The sequence below is a fragment of the Camelina sativa genome, chromosome 11 (genome assembly GCF_000633955.1).
Source record: "Camelina sativa cultivar DH55 chromosome 11, Cs, whole genome shotgun sequence".
In the NCBI taxonomy this organism is placed as follows: domain Eukaryota; kingdom Viridiplantae; phylum Streptophyta; class Magnoliopsida; order Brassicales; family Brassicaceae; genus Camelina; species Camelina sativa.
In genome coordinates, this window is record NC_025695.1 from 37410533 (window position 1) to 37426451 (window position 15919).

The 15919-nt window shown below is 36.4% G+C and overlaps 1 protein-coding gene and 2 pseudogenes across 2 annotated transcripts; all 3 read left to right on the plus strand.

Annotated features, from left to right (window-relative positions):
• On the plus strand, positions 6579-7717 carry LOC109127412 (annotated as a pseudogene).
• LOC104725386 (F-box/kelch-repeat protein At5g49000-like) lies at positions 9689-11588 on the plus strand. Of its 2 annotated transcripts, none has more exons than XM_010444050.2 (2): positions 9689-10920; positions 11157-11588. In XM_010444050.2, the coding sequence occupies exon 1, from the start codon at positions 9778-9780 to the stop codon at positions 10891-10893; it is 1116 nt and encodes a 371-aa protein (XP_010442352.1). In that variant the 5' UTR covers positions 9689-9777; the 3' UTR covers positions 10894-10920; positions 11157-11588. The 2 variants fall into 2 exon arrangements, with proteins under 2 accessions (XP_010442352.1, XP_010442351.1); XM_010444049.2 differs by having other exon boundaries at positions 11076-11163.
• On the plus strand, positions 13924-15606 carry LOC104728719 (annotated as a pseudogene).

Sequence of the window (15919 nt, forward strand, 5' to 3'; positions counted from 1 at the left end):
ATTTGAGGGTTCACTGTAGAGGGCGAAGTTATGCTACGCGTGCAGAGCTGGTTGAGACTGCAGCAGGGATTGAGGAGGATATTCGGGCACAATCAGTGGCGGCTAGCCCAGCAGTCCAGCCTAGCAAGGCTCAGCATAAGGGAGGTTCTAGCAGGGGCGGCAAGCCTGCGCATGGAACCAAGAGGAGATGGGAGGCTACGCAGAGGCTGGGTGGTCCGAGTTGCTTCGGGTGCGGAGGCAAGGATCACAAGGTTGCTAGCTGTCCTAAGAGGAGTGCTCTGATGGCAGCAGATCGTGTGTGCTATCATTGCAGGGAGCCAGGGCACATCAGGCCCTATTGTCCCAAGTTGCAGCCGGTAGCAGTGGCAGCGTTGCAGCAGGTGCAGCCGGGAGGGCAGCAGGTGGCACAGATTGAGCAGACGCCACGGGTTCACAAGACTGTAGGGACTGGTGAAACCAGTGCCAGGGCGATCACAGGTATAATTTCTGGTACTTAATCTTTGTGAATTCTTAGTAAGTTTAGATTTTATGTTGTCCTATGATAAAGTGTTAGGTTTTCAACACATGAGGTTTGTGTACGGACCTTGTTTGTGGGCGGGTTTAAGTCCCATGTTATGTTTGATTCTGGAGCTTCTCATAGCTTCATTACCCCAGAGTGTGCAGAGAGTGCGGGTATCGTGGGAGATCCCGGAGAGCGTACAGGAATTGTCAGAGTTACTAGAGGAAGGTTTCTGAGGGTCATTGGTAGAGCGAGGGGTATCGATATTCAGATCGCGGGAGAGTCTTGGCCTGCGGATTTGCTTATCAGCCCAGTGGAGCTGTATGACGTTATCTTGGGAATGGATTGGTTGCATCAGCATATGGTTCATTTGGATTGTCATCGGGGTAGAGTGGAGTTTGAGCGCTCAGGAGGGAAGTTGGTTTATCAGGGGATTAGACCGACTTCGGGGAGTCTCGTGATCTCGGCCATTCAGGCTGGAAAGATGATCGAGAAGGGCCGTGAGGCTCATTTGGTTACTATATCTATGCTAGAGTCAGTGGGGAAGTCTACGGTTAGCGGTATTCCGGTTGTGGAGGAGTTTGAGGATGTGTTCCAGTCATTGCAGGGATTACCACCATCTCGGTCTAATCCTTTTACGATTGAACTGGAACAAGGGACGACACCTTTATCCAAGGCTTCTTACAGGATGGCTCCAGCAGAGATGGCAGAGCTGAAGAAGCAGCTAGAGGATTTGTTGAGCAATGGATTCATCCGTCCTAGTGTATCACCGTGGGGAGCGCCGGTGTTATTCGTTAAGAAAAAGGATGGGAATTTCTGGTTGTGTATTGATTACAGGTGTCTCAACCGGGTCACTGTGAAGAACAAGTACTCTCTTCCGAGGATCGATGAGCTGCTGGATCAGTTGAGAGGTGCTACTTGGTTCTCCAAGGTAGATCTGGCTTCGGGTTATCATCAGATCCTGATAGATGAGGCAGATGTGAGGAAGACTGCTTTCAGGACGAGATATGGGCATTATGAGTTTGTGGTGATGCCTTTTGGGTTGACTAACGTACCAGCTGCGTTTATGTGATTGATGAACAGCGTGTTTCAAGAGTTTCTGGACGTGTCTGTCATCATTTTCATCGACGACATCCTGGTTTATTCTAAGAGTCATCAGGAGCATGCAGTGCATTTGAGGGCAGTTCTGGAGAAGCTGCGGGAGTAGAAGTTATTTGCTAAGTTGAGCAAGTGTAGTTTCTGGCAGCGTGAGATCAGCTTTCTGGGTCACATTGTGTCTGCAGATGGGGTTTCTGTAGATCCGGAGAAGATTCAGGCTATCAGAAATTGGCCTAGACCGCAAAATGCCACGGAGATCAGGAGTCTGCATATTCACTCAGCCCGAGCTGAACTTGAGGCAGAGGCGACTGATGGAGCTGGTGGCGGATTATGATCTAGAGATAGCCTATCATCCTGGTAAGGCTAACTTGGTTGCAGATACTTTGAGCCGGAAGTGGGCGGCATCGGCTCAGGATTAGGATATGGAGTCTCCGGTAGGGGAAATCAGTGCGTTGAGCTTGTATGCGGTTTCTCAAGAGCCTTTGGGTTTGGTTGCAGCTGATAGAGCAGATTTGTTGAGCAGAGTGCGGTTGGCACAGGAGAAAGATTTGGGGCTGGTGAATGCCTCAAAAGATGTTGATTCTGAGTATCAGGTGTCGGCTAGTGGTATTATTATGGTGCATGGGCGGATCTCTATGCCCAAGGATGAGGAGTTGAGACAGGAGATTCTGAGAGAGGCTCATGCTAGCATGTTCTCTATTCATCCAGGAGCGACTAAGATGTACCGAGATCTCAAGAGGTACTATCACTCGGTCAGGATGAAGAAGGACGTGGCTAGTTGGGTTGCGAGGTGCGATGTGTGTCAGCTAGTGAAGGCTGGGCATCACGTACCAGGTGGTTTGCTGAAGAGTCATCCCATTCCAAAGTGGAAGTGGGATATGATTACAATGGACTTTGTGGTAGGTTTGCCAGTGTCCAGGACGTTTGATGCTATTTGGGTCATTGTGGACCGGTTGACTAAGTCGGCACATTTTCTGGCCATTACGAAGACTGATGGAGCAGCGGTCTTGGCTAAGAAGTATGTGAAGGAGATAGTCAGGTTGCATGGGGTAACAGCGAGCATTGTGTCTGACAGGGATTCCAAGTTCACCATGTGGTGCATCGGTCGATGCATGTCCGGTTCTGCGCGTTTCAACTTAAGTGAAACGCTGCATTTTGGGTTAGGAAAACCCTTAAACTCGAGTTTTGTCTCATTAGGCGTGTTTAGCCGCTTTGAGAGAAATGAAAGAGGAAAAGAAGAGTTCTTGGTGTTCTTGAGTGTTCTTGGTGATTTCTTGGAGTTGGAAGTTGTTCCTGTAGAAATCTGTAGCTGCGATCGTTGTAGGAGCGTCCTAGGGTCGTTTTCTTCTGTGGCAAAGGTAAGTGCATGATCATGGCTTATCTAAGCTGGAGATTACTCTGATCTGTTTGTTTATGTGATGTTAGGCTTGCTAGTATGTTATTTGAGGCGTTAGGAAGCTTTCTTGTGGCTTGGGATTGATTCTTGTGGTTGCAGGAACGGAGATCCGGCGAGAAGCTTCGGGGAAAACGATGCTCGGCATGTGCATCGGTCGATGCACTATGTGCGTCGGTCGATGCAAGTGCGAGGACGGCACGGATTGACCTAGGAGGATCGGTCGATGCCAAGCGGAGGCGTCGGTCGATGCAATTAGGGTTTCTACGTGATGTCGAGCATATGTGGATCGATGCAAGTGGAAGCATCAGTCGATGCAAGTGAACCTGGTGTCGACCGATGCATACCATGTGTCAGTCGATGCTGGTCCATGATGGTGTCGGTCGATGCAATCTTTGTGTCGGTCGATGTAGAGCCTGGTTTGTTTGTTGATTGTTGTTTGATGGTTAGAGTATCTCTATTGCTTGTGTGTATAGCCCAGTAGATGGGAGGATTGCCTTACTGAGTGTTTATAAAATACTCATGCATTGCAATTTGTGTTTGTGGTGCAGGTAAAGGCAAAGTGTGATCGTGGAATCAAGGCAATGAAGAGGAGGATGTTCTAGGGGCTCGATTGGATGTTGTTTGGCATTGCTAGGTTGCTAGAGTTAGGTCTTTATAACTTGCTAGGTTGTTGGTTACTTGTTTCCTGTTGTTTGATATTGGAGTATTGTTATATTCGATTATTGGTTATTAGTTATAGGATTATTGTTTGGATATTAGTATCTGTTATTTCCGCTGTTGGTTATGCTTGTGGTTAGGTGGCTAGTGGCTATGAGACCACTAGTTGTAGTTTATTATTATTATTATTATTTATTATTTATTTTTATTTTGTTAAACGGGTCAGGTCGTTTCAATTAGTCAATGATTGGAAAATATGTAAGTGAAGCTGAATATGAGTTTTATATTTACCCATTGATTTACTTTGTTGACACATGCCTCAAGTGTAGCTAGTTTTAGCCGCATATGAGGTTCATCTAAGTGTCTTCTCCATCATAACAATCTGAACATTATTCATAACAGTTTTGTTCCTTTTATTGGCTGATTTTTCATTCTTTTCAAAGTTTCGGTTTCCATTTGTAGTGCTCATGATTTAAAATTCTAATTGAGTTTGATACATTGGAATGACATCTTCCTATCTCTCTCTCTCTATATATATATATATATATATATGACAAAGATAAGAGAGATTACATATCCTTTTTCTCTTAGAGATAGGCCTAGAACTACATTTATCTTTATTGTAAAATTATATTTATCATTTATTTTATGATTAATGATTTTTTATTTTGTTGAATTTTTTAAAATTTTACGATTTATTTTTCTTTTAGAATTAGAAGTTTGTGTTACATTGACACATGTCACGATTTTATAAGTTACAAACTTTTGAAAAATTGACACATGTCACAATGTTATGAGTTACTAACTTTTGAAACATACTTTATATAATAAGACTAGTTTAGTTGTCATTTATATAAATAATAGATAAGGCCCGCGTTAATACGTGGGTAAACACAATTAATTAATCGATAATAATTCAAATATGAGTGATTATCTATACATTTTAATGATTTTTTAAAAACGAATTTGAAATTCACTATATCTATTTGAGATTTCTAATACAATTTAACTATTTGTACCATCATAATAAACCATATTTTAATTTTTACATACTTTATCTTAAATAGTTACAAACTTATATTAAACACAATCTATGCATCTTAGTCTATATCATAATAAGAATTATAATATTTAAAAATTAATAAAAAAATAATTGTTAAAAAAAAAGGAAAACCACTAAATTGAAAACCACTAAATTTTTTAGAAAACCAACATTGGCTAAAATATTTTTATATATACAGTTGTGCTAAGTAATAATTTACCTCATGTAAAAAAAAGTTAAAAATCTATATATGCATAATACATTAACTGTTAACATATGCTTTGAGTTACGTAAACAAACATATATATAGATTAGCTTGGTCTCATAATAAAAATGTTGAAAATATGGGATTGTTTATACAATTTTTGTGTAGTTTTACTTTATAATATGAAACACCATCATAAGAATAATACAACCTCATAAGAAAAAAAACAATAGCTTTACCAATATAACAAAGTTGAAGAAATTACATTGTTAGGTGAGAAAATATTAGATAGTTTTGTTGTTGGATAGAGATGAGTCTTTATAATCTTTTTTCTTTTAGGAATAATAATTTACTATTAAATTTAATATATGAATTAATTGTATATCCTTAATCCATTTTCTCCTTTTAAGAATAAAGGTAATCCTTTTCCTTGTAGAATTAGTAACTTAATTAAAATTACTACCTAATTTTATAATTTTTTTTAAAGTATATATTTGTTTTAAAAAGTTACAATTTTAATTTTTTTAAACACATAATTTTTGTTTATACGTATTAAAATGAGAATTTGTTAGAAATGCCCCTTTTGAGATACCTCTTTTCAAAAATACCATTTTCTTGAACATTATTATTTTTGCTCACTTTTACACAATTACAATATGTTAAATTAATTTTTAGAATTTTTTTTAGTTTTGGATTCTCTCTTTTACATTTAGGGTATAGTTTTGAGTGAGTAGGGTTTAGTGTTTGATGTTAGGGCTTAGAATTTAATCATTTTATACATAGAAAAGAGTATTTTTGTAAATGAACAACATGAAAGGGTATGTTTGAAAAGTAATATAGGAAAAGAATCAAAATCAAATTTTTACATGTTAAAATTACATTATTCAAAAACAAACTTCTTATATACATATTAGAATTATGTTTTTATATTTTAAAAATATTTAAATTTTTATAATTTTTATAATTATATTTTTAAAATATAAAACATTAATTTTCTTATATACATATTAGATTTAAATTTTAATGTTTTAAGAGTTTTTAATTTTATGACTTTTTTGTAACAACCCTTTTACTTTTAAAATTTTATTAAAATGAATTTTGTTGTTTTTATACGTATTAGAGTTATTTTTTTAAAATTGTAGAAAATAATTATGTTCTCGTAATTATCTAAGTTTTTGTTTTCTACATAACAAAATCTCTAATCGTTAAAATTGACACATGTTACAATCTTGTGAGATCCTAACTTTGAAAACCAAACTTTATATATAATAAGATATTGTATACAAAACGATAAAATAATAACATATTATTTATGGCTATACTTATATAAATTAAATTATATTAAAATTTTATTGATATTAATCTTTATGCATACTTTATAGAATTTAATGTAGTTAAATTAATTTGTTAATTTAAATATGCAATTAACAAGTCATATATCAATTTCGTATAAATAATAGGAAATTAATGTATGGTTTAATTTCTTAAAATAATCATATGCTGGTGTGTCAAGCTCAGTTTAATTTTTTTTGTTTAACTTCTTTTTAAAAAGAATTAGGCGACAAAAAAAAAAGACTATTTGAGGCCCATTTTAAAACTCAATGGAAATCAAATGAGTTGTTTAGTTAAGTCAAATCAAAACCCTAAATTTGTTCGTTGCAAGAAGGAGAAGAAGTAGATGATGAACAACGATATCGATTTCTTGATGATCTCTCTAACGTCGTCAAAACATAAGAAAAGGAAGACCCCAAATCCATCACTTCCCAATGATTTGCTATTGACTTGCTTCGCACGCCTATCAAGATTGTACCACCCGACTCTCTCTTTAATCTCCAAAAGCTTTCAAACCCTCGTCGCTTCACCGGAGCTATACAAGACTCGGTCTTTGTTAAACCACAGAGAGAGTTGTCTCTACTTGTGCTTAAAGTTCCCTCCTGACTACAACCCACGTTGGTTCACTCTCTCCCGGGAACCTAATAAAACCCTAACCAAGAGGAAGACGACCAAGTCAAGTGGATATGTTTTAGTCCCAATCTCAATTCATAATTCACCTCCATCGAACCAACTTCTCTGCAACGGTCTTGTAGCGCTTGGTTCTAATATCTACATTTTCAATGCGTCATCGTCTAGCGTCTCGATCCTGGATTGCCAGTTTCATACGTGGCATGAGGCCCAAGCATGCTGATGAAGCGGAATTATCCAGCTATTAATGTTGTTGATGGAAAAATATATGTAGCAGGAGGCTTTGATGAAGAATTCGATTCAAAGTTGATGGAGGTTTTCGATCCAAAAACTCAATCTTGGGAGCCTGTCAAGAGCCCTTCATCAAAGAGAATATATGGACGTATATACAAGTGCGCAGTGATTGAAGGATAAATCTACATGTTGCATACAGGTGTGTCTTACAATCCAAAACAAGATAGATGGGAAGATGTAAGAAAGTGGAATTTGGAGTCAACTAAAAGGTTTTGGCTATCTTATTGTGTGATAGATGACGTACTCTATAGTTATTATGAAGGTGGAATAAAATGGTACAACTCTGAGGTAGATAGGTGGATGAACTTGAAGGGCTTGGAAGGATTGCCTAAGTTTTCTAGTTATAGTTATATTAAGTTGGTGGATTATGGTGGAAAGATGGCGGTTTTTTGGGACAAGTATACGGCTTCTAGTGGGTGTAACAATACGACGTTTTGGTGTACAGTGATTTCCCTTGAAAGGCACAACACTCAGGAGATTTGGGGAAAGGTCGAGTGGTTTGATGCTATGCTTACAGTTCCTATGTCTTATGAATATGTGGGTGCTCTTGCTGTTACTCTTTGATGCCATAAGAGAGACTTAAATGTGGTATTAAATCTCTAGTGATTTGTGGCTATATCATTTTAACTATTGGATGATTGTGTGTTGCGTTTTAACTGAATGCTATCGACATTTCGCTTGTTATATCTTTTAATGGTTAGCTTATTTGTGTTGCTTTAAGGCCTATATATATGAGACCCTGTTTTGGTCGAATAGAAATTGTTCACAACTTTCATATATAGGGAAAAAAAAGTTATAGGCTTTGAAGTCTTTGTAAAGAAAAAATTGGCTTTTTCTTTGTCGTCAAAATTGGCTTTTTTTTTTTTTTCTTATTTTCAGTGAGTCTTTTTGTTGTATAGAAAGTTTTGAACTTGTTCAAGGTGTTTCGAAAGAGCATGCACTATTTCTCAAGGATTTCTCATGTATATATGAACGTAGTCTCTATAACCAAAGATGATGGAAGTCTAGAGGATAAGTTAAGTTTATATGGAGGCCTAAAGAGCATGCAGAAATGGCAACAAGTATCTAAAATCTCCCCAGATTTCATTAATCCCTGTTTCGATTATATTCTCTTGATAATTGTAAACCCTTTTGATGCTAAAACAGTAAAACACTCTGTTTTGGAGCAATAAGAACCAAAGTTTGCTATCTATTGACTTTTGCAATTGAGTAGTTTGTGCTCCACAGGTGATTTGGAACATAGCAGCAACAATGGCATTCTGGATTCCGTTACAAAATGCATCAACAGATTACATTTTCCATCTTCTGTTCTCCTAGAAGGATTTGCATCTGATCCCAGCTCAATAACAGATATACAATAATAAATATGCATGCTTAGGACACTTTGTAAGTTTGATTGCTTGATTACCATGGAGTACATAATTAAAAACGTTGTATGAACGGAAATAAACACTTTTTGAATTACATTGAGATGATTGATTGAGCTTATGTAATTAGCAAAACTAAGCTCAGTCAAAATATCTAATTCTCAAGAAACATCAAAGCAAAAATGTTCATAACTTTATTCATACTTTCGGAAATACGGTAGAACCTCTATAAATTAATACTCTTTAAATTAATACTCGCTATAAATTAATAAATTATTTCGGTCCTGAATTGGGTTGGTGTAAAAAATGACATATTTCAATAAATTAATAAGATAATAATTTTTTTGGAAATCCTATGTAAAAATATGGTCTCATCAATATTATAAATTAATAATCAAATAATATCAATATATATATATATATATCTAATAAAATCTAGTAAAATATGACTATATTGTTGCTTGCATTCTTATTGGAGCTCATCTCTAATTTTTTTCATTGTTTTATTCTCAAACCGCATCCAAAAATTGTGGAGAGTTCTAAATGCGACAATTTTTTTTTACATGTAATTGCTTATAAAATTACCGCAATATCTTCTTCGACTTCATTATTACCATGAATGATATTAGTAGCAATTTCTTCTAAACTCTAAATTTCTAACATTTATCATTTTTACCTAAACTCTAAACTTAGCAATTACGATAACCAAGATTATAAATTAAGAAAATCTTTAAAAATATGAATGATAACAAAATATCTTATTTTGTAATATAAAGTTTTCAAAATTATAAAAATTAAAAATCTCTTCATAAATTAATATTTTATTAATTTATTTATAAATTAATAATTATTCATTTATCGATAAATTAAAACTTCTATAAATTAATAAAATTTCATGGTCCCGACCTTATTAATTTATAGAGGTTTTACTGTATACTAAACATTGTAAACCAAGAGAAACATTAATCAAAGATCCGCCTTTCTCATGTGATCCGATCTAGGAGGAAATCTATATCACTTCATTTATTACCTTTTTGTTATGGACATAAAAGTAACAGTTAGACACAGCAGAATTACCAAAATTAATTACCAATTTGAGGCCCATCAACATTTCTATACCAAGCCCATTGTCAAACTAATCATTCATTTGCGCTCAATCCAAGAAAGTGCGGTCGGGAATTATTAAAAAAAACCCTAAATCTGTATTCACTCAAAGCCGGCGGAGAGGTAGAAGAATCCGGCGATTTCTTCCCCAAAATGTCATCGTGGAAGGAGAAGAAGAAGTCGCCGCCGTCGGAATCGGCTCCAGATCCATCACTTCCCTATGATCTACTATTGAGCTGCTTCGCACGCGTCTCGAGATTATACTACCCGACTCTCTCTGTAGTCTCCAAGAACTGTCGATCCCTCGTTGCGTCGGCGGAGCTTTACAAGACTCGAACTTTCCTAAACCGCACGGAGAGTTGTCTCTACGTGTGCTTAGATTTCCCTCCTGACCCTAACCCACGTTGGTTCACTCTCTACCGAAGACCTAATCAAACCCAGAAGACAGAGTACTCAAGTGGATATGTTTTGGTTCCAATCCCTATTACCAATTCACCTCCTGTGGACTACAAGGTTCTCGTGACGGTTGGTTCTAATATCTATGCCATTGGCGGATCGGTTGAAAATGCACCTTCCTCTAGCGTCTCAATGTTAGACTGCATGTCTCATACTTGGCACGAGGCTCCAAGCATGCGTATGGAGCGGTATAACCCAACTGCTAATGTTGTTGATGGGAAGATTTATGTATCAGGAAGCTTGGAAGACTCCAATTCCTCCAATTGGATGGAGGTTTTCGATATAAAGACTCAATCTTGGGAGCCTGTGTTGAGCCCTCTTGATAAGAGATGTAGTAGTATATACACGAGTGCAGTGATTGAAGGAGAAATCTACTTGATTGGGGATAAGGTTGTGGCTTACAAGCCTGAAGGAGATAAATGGGGAGATATAGGAGAGCATCAGAATATGGATTTAGGAGTGTTTTATCGTTGTTATTGCGTGATAGATAACATACTTTATTGTTATCGTCCTGGTGGAATCAAGTGGTATGACTCAGAGAAAAGATCGTGGCGGCGTTTGAAGGGTTTGAAAGGATTGTCTACGGATGCTAGTTGTTGTGTTAAGTTGGTGGATTATGGTGGAAAGATGGCGATTTTGTGGGACAAGTATTTACCTTCTGCTGGCTATAAGAGTCATACGATTTCTTGTGCGGTGGTTTCCCTTGGAAGATGCAGGAATCAGGATATTCGTGGAAAGGTCGAGTGGTTTGATGATATGCTTACAGTCCCTGGCTCTTACAATTTCGTGGGTGTTCTTGCTGCTACTCTCTGATGAATGCCATACAAGAAAGATATAAAAGTGGGTGAATCTTTAGTGATTTGTGGGTATTATAGTATATGATTTTGTTGGATGATTGTGTCTTGCGTTTCTTTAGCTGAATGATATCGACATCATTTTGCTTAGTTTATTTCGTGCTGCTTTAAGGTCTGTGAAACATTGTTTTGGTTGAATAGGTTCAAAGGCGTGATGATGAATGATTTTGCAGTTAAAGATTTTATCAAAACTAACAAGCACCAATGCACACACATGAATAGGTAGAGAGAGGTTGAGACGCTCTATACTGCTTTTTTTCTTGATATCCGAACAACTAGATTAAGTCACAAAACAAAATGGCCTGGAAAGCTATATATAGAGAGAGGAAGATGGAAGGTGTAGATGGCATTATATAATGCACCTTGACCGGTTGAAACAACAACTTGGCGGGACATCAAAGTGAGTGGGACTAAAGAACATCCTTATTTCTAAGCCCGAGACAATTGGGCACAAATGCAAGTGGGAGAGCTCAAGACAAAGAAAGATCGCGCATGTGGCCTTAAGGGTTTAAACCCTCTTATGAGTTATGACATGTCACTTTCAACATGGTCAAATGTGCATATGATCGTGTATAGCATATTCCTGTTGTATGTCTTTATATAGTTTGTATCTAGGTTACAAATCAAGTAAGAAATGATCATCTCTTTCTCGCATACTCTCTCCAAACTCGCAACTCTCATACTTTACTCTTCACATTCATTCTTTTAAAATTCTCGTGTTCATCATTCTCCACCGGTTTAGATCGTTTATTCTTCTTACCGTTTATCCTTCATCTCTCATATTCTTTTTCTCCTATTCCTCACGTTTCAACCAGCAACAATTCCAGAGTTATACCACTCGTTCTCACAGGACTTCTACCGGGCGCCAATCTCTTTCCTCACCGAAACATATAATATTTCGCTTGTTATGTATCATCAGACCTTTTCCACAAATCAAAACTGAATCAGTCAGTGGTAAAGCTACAAGCTAAACACAAACTAGCAAAAAGAAATAGACTTACAAATTAGCCTTCATTAACAAATAAACTAACCACCAAATTTGTTCTTATTTGTCCAATTTTTCAATTTTTTCAAAAACCATGTCTCAAAATTATTTAGTATTATTTTGAGGCCCATTACGATTCAACAAAAGGATTCTGTTCCACTACTTCTTTACGAACTCTAATAACAANAAAAAAAAAAAAAAAAAAAAAAAAAAAAAAAAAAAAAATCGAGTTAAATTCCTTCCTATATATATTCCCTACAAGTCGGAGACGACGACATCGAAAAAACGAAAGGTTAGATCAACAACGATTTTATCTCGATGACGTCCGTAAAGAAGAAGACGAAGAAACAGTCTCCGGAATCACTTCCATATGATTTGCTCTTGACTTGCTTCGCACGCGTCTCTATATTGTACTACCCGACTCTCCCCATAGTCTCCAAGAGCTGTCGAACCCTCCTTGCTTCACCGGAGCTTTACAAGACTCGTTCATTGTTAAACCAGAGGGAGAGTTGTCTCTACGTGTGCTTAAAGTTCCCTTCTGACCCTAACCCACGTTTGTTCACTCTCTGCCAAAAACCTAATCGACTGTTACTGATATATAAGCTTATTTTCTGACTGTTACTTTGACATATATAAACCCTCTGATCCCTAACTTTTTTTCCTACTGCTTAATGAATATTTTATTAGACTAGTTCGGTAATGTCTTTTTTTGGGCTGAATATATAGGTGTTGCAAAATCTCTATGAAAACTACATTTGATTGTTTTTCTTTTTTGTCTATTGTACATCCTTGAGCTAACTAGTAAAACGTTCGAATCCAGTTATCTGTTTTATTCTTCTCAACTTCCACTTTTCATTAACCAAAATTTCTATTACAATTCTAAATCCATTAGGTTTTTCATCCAATTTTGCACAATAGAAAACAATTTAGGACCATAATTCAAAAAACAAAAAGATTCCTTTGCAATTCCATCCGCCTCTTGGTTTCCTTCACGATTGACAAACTCAAATTTGATCTCCTCAAATTGCTGGCTTATGAGCTTTATATCTTTGCAGTCACTTGCTTACTTTGTAGCTTGTCTCTTTGTTAAACTTATTGTTCCCGAACTCATTCTGCTACTGTTTGATGTATGTATGCCTCTTGAGACAACAGGGTAAAGTAGTTTTTGTTCTTGTTTGTTTTAAACAAACATTGTTTTGCATCTAAACATCTAAAATAAGCCAAAATGGCTGGATCAGATCCCGGTGATAAGAATTTGACAAACTATTTGCAAGACTTCACTTGTGTGTTTTTTTTTCTTTTTCTTTTAATCTTTTTATTACCTTTTTGCGTGTCAGCGTGTGGAAGTAAATGCTAAAATACTACTTTGTAAATTACTTTTGAATGTTCTGGTTGGTCTAAATAAGATAAAATGAATAGGAGAAAATAAAATAGGGAATTTTGTCAGTTTGATTACTTATTTATCGAGATATACATTATATGAATGTTTCATGTTGCAAATTCAAAAGGTTGGCTTATTCTTCTACAATACGTTTCAAACAACATTTTGGTTGTTTTACGTTTTGCTAGGTCATTTAGTAAAAATATTTTTGAAGTGCTTATTTATCATTATTAATTGTTTTTTTTTTATCTTTAATCTTTCAATTTAGTAATAACTGAAAAATAATTTTAAGTTCTAAAATATATATAGGAATTGACAAAATCAGAATTGGGTATACAGTAGAACCTCTATAAACTAATACTCGATAAATCAATAATCTCTATAAATTAATAATTTTCTCTGGTCCCAAGTTGGAACTAATGTAATTTTAGACACTATTTGATAATATAATAAGATAATATTATTTTGAAAATCCTTTATAAATATATGGTTCTATTAATAATACAAATTATCTAAATATATATATATATATATACAGTAATATTTATTAAAATACATATATACCTCAACAGAATTCTTCGGCTCTTTAATTGTTTTCCTCAGAAACTCGTAAAATGTGAACAATGTACTCTAAAAAAAAAAAAAAAAAAAAAAAAAAAAAAAAAAGAATCATGTTAACTTAATCCAGTGAGGTGGTAATTATAGAGAATGGTACGCTTGTTTGAGAACATCAACTTGAGGGAACAATGGTTGACATAGACTTGAGTAACATCAAAAGAATTAGATAAAAATCTTAACACCTCGTTACGTGAAAGATCTTTGTAAGCATTGGAATCATTCATCTTAATTAATCATAAATGAGTTGTGATATAAAGATTTTTATCCTTGTAGGCTTTTATCGTCACAAATCTGAGAACACATGCCATGATGCTTCCATCAGATTCTTGACAGGCTTTAAAACCTGGTCGGCGAAGGAACCCCACAAGATAGATGACATTCTCTCATCACTATGACATCAAATAAGTAGGTGTATTAGAGAATAGAACAATATGACAAAACATGTATGTATAGAAAATATGAATTAGTTTGAAACACTCATGTTTCATCTCTACGCGGGCACGCCCTAGAGAACTCTCTCTAACAGAGGAAATCGAGTAAGTAGAAGAAATCGGAAGCTTCGTTCAACAACGGCGATGTCGTCTCTTGAATCGACTCCAAATCCATCACTTCCAGATGATTTGCTATTGAGCTGTTTCGCACGCGTGTCGAGATTGTACTACCCGACTCTCTCAGTAGTCTCCAAGAGTTGTCGATCCCTCGTTGCTTCACCGGAGCTTTACAAGACTCGTTCTTTGTTAAACCACAAGGAGAGTTGTCTCTACGTGTGCTTAAAGTTCCCTTTTGACCCTAACCCACGTTTGTTCACTCTCTGCCAAAAACCTAATCGAACCCTAACCAATATCCCCAAGAAGAAGAATAAGAAGTCAACTACACATGTTTTGGTTCCGGCCCCAGTTCCCAATCCACCTACTATGGACTATAAGGATGTGGTGGCTGTTGGTTCTAATATATATGCCATTGGCGGAACCATTGAGAATGCACCCTCGTCTAGCGTCTCAATCCTGGATTGCCAGTCTCATACATGGCACAAGGCTCCAAGCATGCTGATGGACCGGAATTACCCAGCTGTTAATGTCGTTGATGGCAAAATTTATGTAGCTGGAGGCTTGAAAGACTTCAATTCTTCAAATTGGATGGAGGTTTTCGATCCAATTACTCAAACTTGGGAGCCTATATCGAGACCTATAGATAAGAGATGTAGTGGTATGTACAAGAGCTTAGTGATTGGAGGAGATATCTACCTGTTTGGGGATAATGTTGTGGCTTACAACCCAAAAGAAGATAAATAGATAGCGATTACAGAAGAGCATCTGAATTTTCAAATAGGATGGTTTCAGCATTCTTATTTCGTGATTGATAACGTACTGTATTGTTATCGTCCAGGTAGAGTCCTATGGTATGACTCTAAGCTAAGATGCTGGATTAATTTGAGGGGTCTTGAAGGTTTGCCTAATTTTGCTAGTTATCGTACTGTTAAATTAGCGGATTGTGGTGGTAAGCTTGTTGTTTTGTGGGACAAGTATGTGCGTGCAAGTGGGTACAAGGACAAGATGATTTGGTGTGCAGAGATTTCACTTGAAAAACGCAACAGTAAAGAGATTTGGGGGACAATCGAGTGGTCCGATGCTGTTCTTACAGTCCCTAAGTCTTATAACTTCGTGTCTGCTATTTCCGCTACTGTTTGACAGGTTAGAACGTAATGAATTTGGTTATGTTATGTCACTTATGAAGGAGTTTTTAGCATAATGCAATTATCATGTCTTTGCCTACAACGCATTTGCACTCGCTTGCTTGTATATGATTAAGCTTATAATTTTTGTGACACTGTTACTTTGATAAAACCCTCTGATCCCAATCTCTTGTTTTTTTTTTCGACTGCGTGATGACTGTCTCATTAGACTAGCGGGTAATGTCGTTTCTGTGCTGAATATAAAGGTGTTGCAAAATGTATATAGCTGACGTCGCTTTCACTTCTAAACATAATGCACAACTTGTAAG

Coding starts and splice junctions, on each gene's coding strand:
- LOC104725386 (XM_010444050.2), top strand. CDS start 9,778: ATGTCATCGTGGAAGGAGAAGAAGAAGTCGCCGCCGTCGGAATCGGCT.